Genomic DNA, 15,183 nt, shown 5'->3' on the forward strand with positions numbered 1-15,183 from the left:
ACATGTTTCTCATGTAGGCCAAAATGCATTGTTTATGGACACAACCGGTCTGGGCCCTTTCCCAAAAGCATCTTAATCCGGACGATGAATTTAGCCTTAAGATGCTTTTGGGAAACCGGACCCTAGTGAGGGCTGCCTCAGGCCAAGGTTCAAGAGATAGTTCACCCAAATGACAAAATGACACATTGGTTTCTTTACCCTGTAAGCAGTCTGTGGACAAGGAATGAATGACAGCAATCCATGCTTTGGTTTAGTTTCCCCGGCACTGTTTCCACATGCTTAGGTTTTAGCATTTGTGGCACAAATCCCACTCAAGTTATGGGACGGATATTAGCATTTTCCGTGCATCATATCCAAATCATCTGAAAGTATCTACAATTGGTTGTGAAACTCAATTAAGTGACTTATAGGCTCCCGAGTGGCGCAGCGGTCTAAGGCACTGCATCTCAGTGCAAGAGGCGTCACTACAGCCCCTGGTTTGAATCCAGGTTGTATCACATCTGGCCGTGATTGGGAGTCCCATAGGGCGACTCACAATTGGCCCAGAGTCATCCAGGTTTGGCCTGGGCAGGACGTCATTGTAAATAATAATTTGTTCATAACTGACTTGCCTAGTTAAATAAAGGTTCAATAACAAAATAAAAATAGATGTTTGAACATGATGCGCTAATATTGATTCTGTGGAATGAATGGAATTTGAACCAGAAATGCTCAAATGTTTCCATCTGGTAATACTGCCAGGGAAACTAAACCAAGGCATGGATTGCTGTCATACATTGTCCGTAGACTGCTTACAAGGTAAGGAAACCAATGTTCCATTTTGTAATTTGGGTGAACAATCCCTTTCATATTGCAGGGTATCATAGCTTTCCTAAATAACGAGTGGGTGTGTTCAATGAGATGGCACGATAGGCTATAGCTTCCATTGCTCGGGGGTGAAGTTTCCCCTATGTACAGAACTTGGATCAGCTCCCCCGCAATCTGAACCTTAACAATCATTTGGGAAAATTCAAAACCGACCCAAGATCAGCGTCTAGGAGCAACTTCACTCAACTCCATACTCCCATTCGGAGGCGGAGCGCTGACGTCACAGTTGAATGCGCGATCGGCACTGCATCGTTCTGTCAGCGCCGCAGATAGAATTTGAAGGCATTTGAAGTTAGGGTTGATCGTCAGCTGGACAAAGAATTGCTGAAGAATGACGTCGAGGTGCCCCAGATGCACAAATGATGTGTTTTTTGGTAAGGAATAATTTATACTTATAGCCCCCGCCAATGCCAAGGAATGTAAATATTGAAGATGATCAAAGAACTTGGATTGTTTATTTTGATTAATAATTATAATGATTTAGCATAGGCCTAACTAAAGGAACATTTACTGACACTGAAAATTAAAATGGTTATTGTAGTGACAATTGTGTGCAGATATAACATAAAATAATAAAATACAATACAATAGAATACAATATAATAATTAAAATATTAATTTGGTGGACGCTGAAAATTAAAATGGTTATTGTAGTGACAATTGTGTGCACATATGAATAGAACAGAAAATAATACAATACAATATAATACAATATAATATAAAATAATAAGTTGGTGGATGCTTATATTTGCCCTATTTCACACATGTACACGTGTGTATTAATACGCATTTGTGAAATTGAAAAGTATTTATTGCATATCCCATCTCTCCCCGAGACGCCCCTCGGAGAGTGGGTTCAAGGCCAGGGTAGAATCCAAACTCTGTAAGTCTTGCAAATGCCTTTTTAAGAGGTGACCTGGGGAGTGATGGGGGACTGCCGTTGCATGAACGCCATGTTGTCCCTGCTGGTGACATCGTATTCGTTTAGCCTACTGACAAGGAGCTTTTCGTCCAGAACCGGGAAGTCTTTATTATCATTATAAGATAATTTATTAGAATTATGCTTAATGTTACCTTTTTAAATGCAGTCTATGGGTCTTTCAGCATCTTCGCTGCCGGGACTGTTTTCACATGGGAAAGATGAAGTTTGGTGAAAGTTGCATATACCTTCTTTCCCAGACGTCTCTGGAATGTTGGCTGATTATCCCTAAACATTTAACGAGGATGAATTAATACTTGACATGTTCATTTACTTTAACGTAGCATACGGGCAAGGTTACTTTGATTACATCTGTTAAACCACTTGTTGGAACTTGATAATTAGGAAGGAGGCTTCAGCTCTTGGTTGTTATCGCTCTTGTCTCTTCCAGACATTTGTTTGATGGCAAAATATAGAGAATATTGTAAGATAGGGTTTTGAACTTGAAGTCAAACTGAGCTGAAATGCACTTTTTACTATAGATTTATTGGCTGCCCTTATCCTGCAGTGTGGTGACCCATAATAGTCGAAATCTTCAATAACATTTCAGGGAGAGGGGAGAGTACAAAGTCTGTGTTGGTAGTAGCCTATCTTGTGAAACAGCATAGAGGAGATCCTCTGTATAATGACCCAAAAATGAGATATAATTACAGCTAACAGCAATAGACAAATCATTTGCAAACTATTTTTTTCAAGCATAAAACCTAGAAATGCTTTATGAGCTTAGTTCAGCTGTCCTACCCAAATAGTAAGGTATTCATAACCCAACTGATAACCCACATTCTAAGACTGTATTATGCCTACGCCATTGTTTATGTTTTGTTGTCATTTGAGTCTTTGTAAACAAACTCTCTCTCTCTGTCCTGCAGCTGAGAAGGTGAGCTCGCTGGGGAAAAACTGGCACCGGTTCTGCCTGAAATGCGAACGCTGTAACAAGACCCTGTCGGCTGGCAACCATGCTGAGGTAAAGGGAGGCCCTGTGGCCGTAATATCCTGTCTACAGAGAGAGAAAGAAGGAGGGAGAGAAAGATAATGAAAAAGAGAAAGAGTGAGGGAAGGAGTGTGCTATCTTACCCCAGAACAAAGGGAGGGAGAGAGACATCGAAGGGTTGTGCTATACTACCCAAGAGGATGGGAGTGAAAGGGAAGGGGTTGCATGGGGACAGAGGGAGTATGGCAGGCCACTGACCCCCATAAGGAGTAATATAATTTTGTAAAGAGAAAACAAATATATATATACTGTATAAAGTAATATATACACCCAATAAAAATATAAACACAACATGTAAAATGTTGGTCCCATATTTCATGACCTGAAATCAAAGTCCCCAGAAATTTTCCATATGCACAAAAAATTATTTATCTCAAATTTTTGCACAACTTTTGAATTGGTCATTTTGTGCACAAACTTCTGAATGGTACTCTATTTTTTTATTTTATTTATCAGGGGCTGCTGCAGCACCCTCAGCACCCCTACTTCCTGTGGCTATGTCTGCAAGATGGGGGTGCAGTCATATATACAAGCCCAAGATTCTGAACTTGAACGATTCAGCTCATAGAGCTAGAAAATTCCCTAAATCTTCCGAGCTATTTGAGCATAAACTGTATCACAACTACAGATGTAGGATCTTAATTTGATCACCCTGTTGCAGGAGAACTTTCGTGCAATGCAGAAAATGTAAAACTTGTAGTGTGTTTGAGGTTTTAACAGGCTTCTGGGGTGTGTAATTTCCCCTTAGAAATTTCAGACATGATTTTACCTTATGAAAAATGTATCAACCCCTACAAAAATGTTCATGAATTATAATCCACATAATAATTCACATTTCCTGTTGCTGCAAGATTCTTTTCCTGCTGTAGTCAAAATGGCTCAAATTAAGATCCTACATAAGGGGTGTTGTAAGTTAAGTGAGTTGCACTACTGGGTCATTGTTTATAGACCCATGTACTGTATCAACTCAAAATGAAATTGCTGTAGTGCTACTGCACTAGAAGCCAGATCACTAGTGCTATAGCAGTGGCTGTGAAATTCAGTGGCCCAGAAATTCCAATCATCTCAAGAATGAAACTGTTGAGCAGCTATGTCTTTGTGGGTCCCTTTGATTATAGCTGGTCCGTGAACCAAATCGTGGCTTTACAATAACCTGACACTCATCCTTTGTTCACTCCAACCCCTCACCAGGCATCGTGACCCTTATCCTTCCACTGTGGCTATGTCCCGAATGGCACACTATTCACTATATAGGGCACTACAAAAAAATAAGTGCACTATATAGGGAATAGGGTGACATTTGGAACGCAATGTCAATGTCATTTCACCTTTCATTGTCCTGCTCAGAAGACTTAGGGAGTTTTCAAGCTCCCTGAGCTGAATCGTTCAAGTTCAGAATCTAGGGCTTGTATATCTGACTGCACACTCATCTCGCAGACATTGCCGTGGGAGAAGGGATGCTAAGGGTGCTGCAGCGCCCCCTTATAAATTGAAAAAATATACAGTACTGTTCAAAAGTTTGGGGTCACTTAGAAATGTCCTTGTTTTTGAAAAAAAAAGCCAATTTTCTGTCCATTAAAATAATATCAAAATGATCAGAAATACAGTGTAGACATTGTTAATGTTGTAAATGACTATTGTAGCTGGAAACGGCTGATTTTTAATGGAATATCTACATAGGTGTGCAGATTCCCATTATCAGCAACCATCACTCCTGTGTTCCAATGGCACGTTGTGTTAGCTAATCCAAGTTTATCATTTTAAAAGGCTGATTGATCATTAGAAAACCCTTTTTCAATTATGTTAGCACAGCTGAAAACTGTTGTTCTAATTGAAGAAGCAATAAAACTGGCCTTATTTAGACTAGTTGAGTATCTGGAGCATCAACATTTGTGGGTTCAATTACAGGCTCAAAATGGCCTAGAAACAAAGCACTTTCTTCTGAAACTCGTCAGTCTATTGTTGTTCTGAGAAATGAAGGCTATTCCATGCAAGAAATTGCCAAGAAACTGAAGATCTCGTGCAACGCTGTGTACTACTCCCTTCACAGAACAGCGCAAACTGTCCCTAACCAGAATAGAAGGAGGAGTGGGAGGCCCCGGTGCACAACTGAGCAACTTCATTAAATAGTACTGGGTATGTCAGTCTAACCCAGGGGAGTCTAGCCAGCCAAGCAATGGAATGGAATGTTAGCTCAGGGGACATCACAAATTCAAGTGAATGTTTAATGAAACTCGGTCAGGAGGATTTGGGTCTCGTTTCACAAGGGTGTTTCTTCCTCAAGGCAAAGATGACACTGATGATGATGGATGGAAATAACAAAGGGTTGGGGAATGCAAGTATTAAGACGTCACTAAGGGTCAGGGCCAGCGTTCATAAAGCGTCTAAGCAATGCTGATCTAGGATCAGGTTCCCCCTGTCCATGTAATCTTTATTCATTATGATCTAAAAGGCTAAACTGATCCTACATCAGCACTCCTAATATGAGACTCTTTGTGAATATGGGCCCAGATGTTCGAAACGTAAAGGAATTCCATCGGTACATAGAAAGTGTAGGGTTATGTTCTTGCTATTATAGTATTATCAGCATAATCCTCTTGTATGATCCCCAGGACCCCACATTTCTGCCTAGTCATGCACAGTATATCCTGTAAATCAAAGAAAGCAGGCATACAGTCATACTAACAGCACTTGTTAAAGGATGTCTCATCCACACAGTCAAAATAATAAAAAGCAAATCCCAGAAATTATCACGTTTCAGGTAAGAGCCAGATGCAGACAATGTCGAAGTAACAACAGTTTATTAATCGAACAGGGGCAGGCAAAAGATGGGTCAAGGGCACGCAGAGGTCAGTAATCCAGATAGGTGGGGCAAAGGTACAGGATGGCAGGCAGACTCAGGGTCAGGGTCAGGGCAGGCAGAATGGTCAACACCAGGGAAACTAGGAAACCGGAACAATCGAGAGTCAGGAGCAGACCTACCTGGGTGCATACCTGGTTAACCGGGGTGTCGGCGTTGGAAATCCACGATGAGGCATGGGTCCAGGATGTCCCTGGCAGGGACCCAGCACTGGAAACAGGAGACAAAGGGCTGTGAGACATGGGTTTAACTCTGGACACATGAAAGGTAGGATATATACGAAGGGTACGGGGCAACAGAAGACGAACAGCAGAGGGGCTAATGATTTTGGAGATGGGGAAACGGGCCGATAAACCGGGGGGAAAGTTTGCGGGATTCCACCCGGAGGGACAGATCCCGGGTGGACAGCCATACCTTCTGCCCGAGATGATACCGGGGAGCCGGGGTCCGGTGGCGATCCGCTTGTCGTTGATACCTGGAGATGGTCTTGAGGGCCGACTGGGCTCTCCTCCAGGTACGACGACAGCGGCAAACAAACATCTGGGCAGAAGGTATGCCGACCTCTTCTTCCTGCTCAAGGAAGAGCGGGGGCTGATACCCCAGGGAACACTCAAAAGGTGATAGGCCCGTGGCAGAGCAGGGAAGGGTGTTGCGGGTGTATTTGACCCACACAATCTGCTGGTTCCAGGTGGTGGGGTTGGCGTGCTGCTCCATGAGAGGGGCCGTCTATTTGGCAGAGGGTTATTTGTGGAGAGGAATGAAGTGGGCGGCTTTGGAAAACCAATCCACCACAGTCAGGATGGCGGTGTTGCCATCAGATGGGGGAAGACCCGTGACAAAGTCCAGGGAGATGTGAGACAAGGGAGGGTGAGGGACAGGCAGAGGTTGGAGACCAGTCAGAGCTTGTCGAGGAGTCTTGTTTTGTGCACAAACCGTGCAAGCAGCGACAAATGCGGAGACGTCAGGGACCATGGTAGGCCACCAAACACGTTGTCGCACAAAACCCAGGGTCCGATGGGGGCCCCGGTGGCAGGCAAGTCTGGAGGAGTGGGCCCACTCCAGGACCGCGGAGCGGACCGCATCAGGCACAAACATCCGGTTATCTGGACCCCCCACCCCCCAGGGTTCGGCTGGGAATGCTGAGCCTCCCGGACCTGCTTCCCTATACCCCAGCTGAGTGCCATCGCCAGGCACGAGGTGGGACGGATGGTCTCGGGCTCCAGGGTAATAGCCGTGGGGCTATAGCGGCAAGACAGTGCATCTGGCTTGACATTCTTGGATCCCGGCCGGTATGAGAGGGAGAAGTTGAACAGTGTGAACAGCAGGGTCCATCTAGCTCGCCTGGAGTTGAGGCGCTTGGCGGTGTGGTGATACTCCAGGTTTTTGTGGTTGGTCTATACAATGAGCGGATGTTCCGCCCCCTCTAGCCAGTGACTCCATTCCTCCAACGCCATCTTCACCGCGAGAAGCTCCCAATTCCCCACATCATAGTTTTTCTCCATGGCATTGAGGCGGTGGGAGAAGAAGGCACAGGGATGTAGCTTTAGATCCAGGTCAGAACACTGGAACAGAACCACCCCCACTCCTACATCAGAAACATCGGCCTCCACCACAAACTGACGGGAAGAGTCAGGATGAACCAAGATGGGAGCAGTGGGGAAGCGGTGTTTGAGGTCCCAGAACGCCTGGTCAGCAGCAGGGGACCACATGAATGGAACCTTGGGAGAGGTGAGTACTGACAGTGGGGAAGCTAGGGTGCTGTTACCCCGGATAAAGCGGTGATAAAAGTTGGAGAACCCCAGGAAATGTTGCAGCTGCACCCTGGACGTAGGCTGGGGCCAATCCACCACCGCTCTCACCTTCCCGGGATCCATCCGGACACTCCCAGCAGAGATGATGTACCCCAGAAAGGGGATGGTGGAGCGATGGAACTCGCACTTCTCTGCCTTTACAAACAGCTGATTCTCCAGGAGGCATTGAAGAACCTGTCGGATGTGGAGTACATGCTCTTGGGGAGAGCGGGAGAAGACGAGGATGTCATCAATATAGACAAAGATGAGCCGGTTCAACATGTAGAGAAGCACATAATTTACCAGAGTATGGAACACAGCAGGGGCGTTGGTAAGGCCAAATGGCATGACCAAATACTCGTAGTGGCCGCTGGATGTGTTGAAGGCGATCTTCCACTCATCCCCCCTCCCGTATCCGCACCAGGTGGTAGGCGTTCCGTAGGTCCAGCTTGGAAAACACGGTGGCCCCCTGAAGGCTCTAAGACAGAGATGATGAGTGGTAGCGGGTAGCGGTTCTTCACCCTTATGTCATTGAGTCCCTGGTAGTCGATGCACGGGCGCAGGGTCTTGTCCTTCTTCTCCACAAAGTCGAACCCTGCGCCAGCTGGAAAGGAAGAAGGACGGATAAATCCAGCAGCTAGGGAGTCCCCAATGTAGGTCTCCATAGCCTTGGTCTCCGGTCCCAACAGCGAGTGCAGTCATCCCCGGGGCAGAGTGGTGCTAGGGAGAAGGTCAATCCCACAGTCATATGGTCGGTGCGGCGGAAGTGAAGTGGCCCGGGCCTTGTTGAACACCTCCCAAAGGTCCTGGTACTCCGCAGGAATGGCGGAGAGGTCCGGGGTAACTTCCGATCCCCCAGGAAGACGTCCCGGGGCAGGTTGCGCTGACTTCAGGCAATGGGCGTGGCAGAACGGGCTCCAGCCCATGATGGCACCAGTAGACCAGTTAATGAGAGGATTATGACGCTGGAGCCAGGAGAATCCCAATACCACGGGAATCTGAGGAGACTTAATGAGCAGAAATTGAATAGTCTCGCTGTGGTTCCCTGACACCTGTACGTTGATGGGAGTGGTATTGTGTGTGACCCGGCCTATAGAGTGCCCGTCCAGCGCTCTAACGTCAATGGGAATGGAGAGGGGCTGAGTGAGGATATCCAGCTCGGAAGCCAGGGTAGCGTCCAAAAAAACTCTCATCGGCCCCAGAGTCAATGAGGACCCGGAGAGATTTCGACTTGTTTCCCCACAGCAGAATGGCATGAAATGGAGTGCAAGTAAGGGAAGCAGAAAAGCCCACCAGCGTACTCGCTCCTACCGGTGAGCCTGGTCTTTTAGCGGACAAGAGGACACAAAATGACCACGAGTCCCGCAATACGGGCAACTCTTTGTGTTGAGCCTGTATAGCCATTCCGCTGGAGACAACCCAGCTCTGCCTATTTGCATAGGCTCGGGAAACGATAACTCCGCCATCTTCGGTGACTCTCGGGGAACATCGGGGAGCCTCGGGTTCTCTCGGCAACGGTGCCGTCGGGGACTTCCGGGATGCCTCAGAGGCGAGGTGGAATCCTTGGGAAGGGCGAACAAAATCGAATCTCCTCTCCCTCCGTCGTTCCCGTAGTCGCCCATCGATCCTGATGGTCAAGGCGATGAGAGAATCGAGATCTATCTGTAATTCCCAGGCTGCAAGCTCATCCTTGACCTCCTCCGAGACTCCGTGTAGGCACATGTCAAACAGCGCTTCCTGGTTCCAGGCACTCAGCTGCCAACGTGCGGAAATCCACCGCATAGTCTGCCACACTGCGGAAGTCCTGCCGAAGCTGGAGTAGCTTCCAGGCAGCCTCTCTCCCGGAGAATGGGGCGTCAAACATCGTCTTTACTTCTCCCACGAACTCACCCAGACTGACGCATATGGCCGGCTATTGCTCCCATACAGCTGTACCCCAGGCGATCTCTCTCCCGGACATCAGCGTGATTAGGTACCCTATTGTAGAGCAGTCCGAGGGGAAGGAGGAGGGCTGAAGCTCGAAGATGAGGGCACACTGAGCTAGAAACGTCCGAGAGGTGCCCGGCTCTCCATTAATGTGTTTCGGGGGAGGCTCACGCGAAGGCGGAGTGACCGGTGAGGCGGCGCTGCTAACAGCTGAGTTACTGAGGTGCTGTGAGGTTACCATCGTGGTAGGCTGCCTCTCAGCCAACCCATGGAATTGCTCCAGCAAGATGTCCAACACCTGGTCATGGAGTTAGGCCAAGGTGTGAACCCCCTCCATAAGGCCACGAAGCAATTCCTCGTGCCTACCAATGGTGGCTCTTTGGGAGGAGAGGGCGTTGCGCAGCTGGTCTGAGTCTGCTGGGTCAGTCATGGCCAGTTCGTACTATCTTGTTTCAGGTAAGACCCAGATGCAGACAACATCGAAGTAACAACAGTTTATTAATCGCACAGGGGCAGGCAAAAGACGGATCAAGGGCAGGCAGGGGGCAGTAATCCAGATACATGGGGCTAAGGTACAGGACGGCAGGCAGGCTAAGGGTCATGTCATGCAGAGGTCAGTAATCCAGAAAGGTGGGGCAAAGGTACAGGACGGCAGGCAGGCTCAGGGTCAGGGCAGGCAGAATGGTCAACACCGGGGAAACTAGGAAACAGGAACAATCGAGAGACAGGAGCAGAGGGGAAAACGCTGGTAGGCTTGACGAAACAAAACGAACTGGGAACAAACAAACAAAGAACACAGGTATAAATACACAGGGGATAATGGGGAAGATGGGCAACACCTGTGGGGGGTGGAGACAATCACAAAGTCAGGTGAAACAGATCAGGGTGTGACAGAAGTAGAATTGTCTAGGAGCAACAATGGCGGATATTAGAGTTGGAAAAGAAGCTAAAAATTAAGGTAGCACAGGTTGGCCTGGACAATGAAGACTCAACTTGTTGCATGGATCCTCCAGTGAGGGTTTGTTGTACTAAAACTAGTAAAATACATTATATAAAACAATCAATCAACAATGGATGTAAACTAGGCAGTGTCGAGCCAATGGGGGACCACAAATACCCACTGGCAAAGGGGTTTAAGTCCCGACTCGGCCACTGTCTGTGGCTGTCAAAAAATCTGTAAGAAATACAGAAGGGGATCGGCGCTATTCTAGCCAGTGTCTGGAAATACTTTATAACACAATCCAAACGTGAGGTCTAAATTATATTTTTCACTTATCACAGACTCCTGATAACTTAGTTTGATAGAATTATAGTTATAGGCCCCATAGTCAGGCCAGGTATGGTTGGTCACATGACTAGTCTTTACAAATCTCACAGGGTAGATAAATGTCAAAGGGCTATCATTGTTTTGGATGCCTGTTTGATAACCTAACCTGGGGGTAAGTCATTGTCCTGGCCCAAACACTGGAGTCTTTGAGTTGAGTGATACTAGGGCTACTGAGGCTAATTATTCAGGTCATCTCAGACCAGTAGGAGACAAAGTCCAGCGTTGTTTCAGTGTTGTTAGTTTGGAGTTGATTCAGTTGATTCAGTGGGCTAGGGAACAAACACAGTCTGTCTTTCTCAGAAACAGGCCGTTGTTTGAAACATTGTCCTGTTTTTTCATCTAAAAAAGATGGGTTCACAAGCCATGGCTGTATTCTCTAGAGTCTAGTAGTCTAACCCTCCGTGCTGTCTTTAACTTTTCATCTGAAGATAAAGATGACTAGTTGATTTTATGGTTTACTTGTGTATGGAAGGGTTTACATGCTTGACTTTTGAGAGGTAGTTGTTCTTACACAGGTTTGAATGGAGACACAGAGGACTTATCCTTCTTTATGAAATACACAATCCAACAGTATACATGGACTAATGGACAAACATTGCTAGTTCACTTTCACAAGCCCATATACAGTCCATCCACTTCTTTATCTTTGAAATGCTGTGGCATGAGAGAACGAATAGGCTTCTGTTATTTCTGGACAGGAGTGTTTTTGACAGGCTGTCAGGTGAAGGACTGACCTCCCTTTCTCTCTCTCTCTGTGTGTGTGTGGCCTTATACACGGCAGTGACTTATCTTCATTGTTCAGAACATTTTCTAAAACCTTTTAATGGTGAAGTCTCTCTCTCTCAATACTTTTTCATCAGGGAGGGACAGAGGGGGGAGAATGGCATCTGCATTCCTGAAAGGGTATCACACCTCAGGGAACTCTCAATAATTCTGTCTGTTGGGATCATTGAAATTACAGACATGCCAAAAGACATGGGTACCTGATCTAGGCATCTTCCACAAAAGACAGTAGCCCTTTCCTGCAGTAAAATGACCAAGTGGCCTCATGGGTGGAATGTTAAAACATAAATTAATACAAATTATTTTTTAAAAGCTGCCGAAAATCTGGTGTTTCTATGTCAAACAATTTAGTTATTTCAGTCTTCTGTGATGTAATATTGGGATGCAAACTCAAAATAGAATACATGTGAACTCTATATCTGACATGGTACAGGTGTCTTGTTTTTTAAGCCCATAACGTGTGTGAGGTGTATACTTTTGTTTCAAAGTAGATTTTTTTTAAACTACCAAGAAACACTCTGCGTGACCCTGATTTAGCCCACTGCAGTATCAGGTTAAATTACATTTACATGAGGTTAAGTAGACAATAAATGCATACGCGGCTGGTGGCATCCTTAACTGGGAAGAACGGCTCATAGTAATGGCTGAAACGGTGTTAATGGAATGGTATCAAACACAGTTTCCAAGTGCTTGATACTATTTCTTTCACTCGATTCCAGCCATTATTATGAGCCATCCTCCCCTCACCAGCCTCCTGTGGTTAAATGACAAGATTTATAATGACCTTGTCAGAAAGGCATGTCCTTAGTTCCTGGATTGTAGCCTAGAATGCCAGCCCATAGCTGATGCAATGTTTCCTTTGCATTTAACGCCAACTCATTCATCACACTGATTAACGGCTGCTCCATGATTTCATGACATCACGCCCACACCCTCAGTGACAACGTGACAATGAACAGGCAAAGTTTGACACTACACCAGATTGTCAGGTCTGTAACGGATGCTTGTGATAGGGGCTGCGTCCCAAATAGCCCCTGATTCCCAACACAGTGCACTACTTAAGAAGTGCACTACATAGGTAGTAGGGTGCCATTTGGGACAGACTTTACTGTCCAGAAAAAACATGAGCTCAGATTTGCTGGACTAGCTGAGTCACAGGCTGTCGTAGAGATTATGTCCCTGACCTCAGTGTCCATATATAGGCTCAAAGGTCTGAAATAGGTATGAAGGCAGTGATGATTGAACTTTAAAGTTAACAGTGTGTAAATGCGATGCATGCAGTGAGTCACCATCAAAATCCTGAAAGTGTGTATTTTGGAATTACGCTGTTTTGGCAAAATATATATATTTTTTGGCTTTCTAAATGCCACCCTACAGATGTGAGGATGATAGGGTAAAATGTGAGGTTCAAAACTTTCACAAGTCACTCAAATAGTTCTGCCGCATGTCTTGTTCATTTCAATGCAATTGACCCGCAAACAGTTGCACTGTAAATGCCAAGTATGTGTCTATACTGTAATAGCACTGTTTCTGATCAAAAGTTGTACTTTTTTTTTTGCTGTGAAGAACTTTGGTCCCAAGTAGTATTTTATAAGAGTGACTTAAGTGTTTTTGGAGAATCTTCTTCGGAGCTTAGGTTTGTCCTACATTGTTGTTCTTGTAGTGTGAATGAGGAGGGCAGTTTGTAGAGGTATAAAATACTCTTGTATTTGAGGAAACACAGAACATTCCTGTGTGGTCAGAGTGAGCTTTGTGCAACAGAGTGTGCGTGTGTGCATTCATTAATTTAGGAACCGGTTGAGCTGTGTCCCACACACAATAACCCAGTGTTGGTCCGAAAAGAGGTGTGTCACACATATGTTGCATGTCTCTAAAGATGAGTCCTAAAAGGCACCCTATTCACTACATAGTGCACTACTTTTGACCAGAGCCCTATGGGCCTGGCCCTTGGGATGCAGCCCAACTCTCTAAGGTTGGTTACAAATGCAGCCATTTAGAATGAAGAGCTTTAAGAGCCTGCTGAGGTCACAGCATCCTAAATCTCTTCTATCCTCCTCTCAGACGGGTGTTCGTTTTCTAAATATTGTTTTATTCCCAGTTCATGCACTGGAATGTGAAGGAGCTAGCTAGAGCATATGGAAGCAGTTTGCTAAAAATAAAGTCTGAATTGGGGAGATGTTTGACAGGAATTTGGGTCGAAAGGATCTCTCTGCTCTCTCTGTCTGTTCTGCTCAGTCCATTTTAAGACTGACAGATACAGCTCCTCCATAATTAACTTGAAGCGGTCAGGAGGAGAAGGCATTCATTTAAATTTGAAAGATAATGGCTGCTTCCCAAATGGCACCCTGTTTCCTATATGGGTGATTCTACAGAAGTGGTGCAAATTGCAGTCCCAAAAAAACAATTATAAAGTTTTTACATAAGCCTTAAGCAACGGAAGGGTAGTAACAGGATTATTATTAAGGGAGCTTAAGATAGCATATTATCCTGATTAAAAAACAAATACCATCCTTGGCTCTCGCAAACGTGCACGCGCACACTCACACACACAGACGTGAACACACAGACGCACACACACACAAACACACACACTGAGAATACAAAATATTAAGAACTCTTTCCATGACATACAGTGAATTCAGACCCTTTGACTTTGTCCACATTTTGTTAATTTACAGCCATATTCTAATATTGATTAAATTGTTTATTTTCCTCATCAATCTACACAGAATAACCCATAATGACAAAGGTAAAACTGATTTTTTTAAATGTTTGTAAATGTATTAAAAATACAAATCTGAAATATGACATTTACACAGTCTGAGGTCCTGAGCCCTCTGGAGCAGGTTTTCATCAAGGATCTCTCTGTACTTTGCTCCGTTCATCTTTCCCTCGATCCTGACTAGTCTCCCAGTCCATGCAGCTGAAAACTATCACTACAGCATGATGCTGCCTCCACCATGTTTCACCGTAGGGATGGTGCCAAGTTTCCTCCAGAAGTCACGCTTGCCATTCAGGCCAAAGAGTTCGATTTTGATTTCATCAGACCAGAGAATCTTGTTTTTCACGGTCTGAGAGTCCTTTAGGTGCCTTTTGGCAAACTCCAAGCAGGCTGTCATGTGCCTTTTACTGAGGAGAGGCTACTGTTGTCACGTCCTGGCCAGTATATAAGGTTAATTGTTTTTGTAGTTTGGTCAGGACGTGGCAGGGGGTATTTGTTTTATGTGGTTCGGGGTGGTGTGTTTGTGTAAAGGGTGTTTGATTTAGTATTTTCGGGTTTTGGTTTATGTCTAGGTAGTTCTATGTGGAGTCTAGTGAGTGTATGTCTATGTTTGGTTAATTGGGGTTGGGACTCTCAGTTGAAGGCAGGTGTTGTCTATCTGCCTTTGATTGAGAGTCCCATATATTAGGGTGTGTTTGTGTGTGTGATTTTTGGGTGATTGTTCTGTGTTTCGCCTTGTGCCTTACCAGACTGTTTTTGTTGATCGTTCGTGTTTTGTTATTTTGTACGTTCATTTTGAAGATAATTAAAAATCAAGATGAGCATTCACGTACCTGCTGCGTTTTGGTCCTCATTCACCGACGACAACCGTGACAGAATCACCCACCACTCAAGGACCAAGCAGCAGAAGAAGGAGCAGAGGGAATTCGAGTTGGACT

The 15,183-nt window shown here is 45.4% G+C and overlaps 1 protein-coding gene across 1 annotated transcript in view; it reads left to right on the forward strand.

Moving 5' to 3' along the window:
• Positions 1 to 1,108: 1,108 nt before the first annotated feature.
• Positions 1,109 to 15,183, forward strand: part of LOC106608565 (cysteine-rich protein 2) — a 29,023-nt gene continuing 14,948 nt past the window's right edge. The window contains exons 1-2 of the mRNA XM_014206549.2: positions 1,109 to 1,241; positions 2,716 to 2,810. Of these exons, the coding sequence (XP_014062024.1) occupies positions 1,199 to 1,241; positions 2,716 to 2,810 (138 nt within the window). The 5' untranslated portion in view covers positions 1,109 to 1,198. The remainder of the gene's footprint in view (positions 1,242 to 2,715; positions 2,811 to 15,183) is intronic.

The sequence above is a fragment of the Salmo salar genome, chromosome ssa01 (genome assembly GCF_905237065.1).
Source record: "Salmo salar chromosome ssa01, Ssal_v3.1, whole genome shotgun sequence".
NCBI classification, from domain to species: Eukaryota; Metazoa; Chordata; class Actinopteri; order Salmoniformes; family Salmonidae; genus Salmo; species Salmo salar.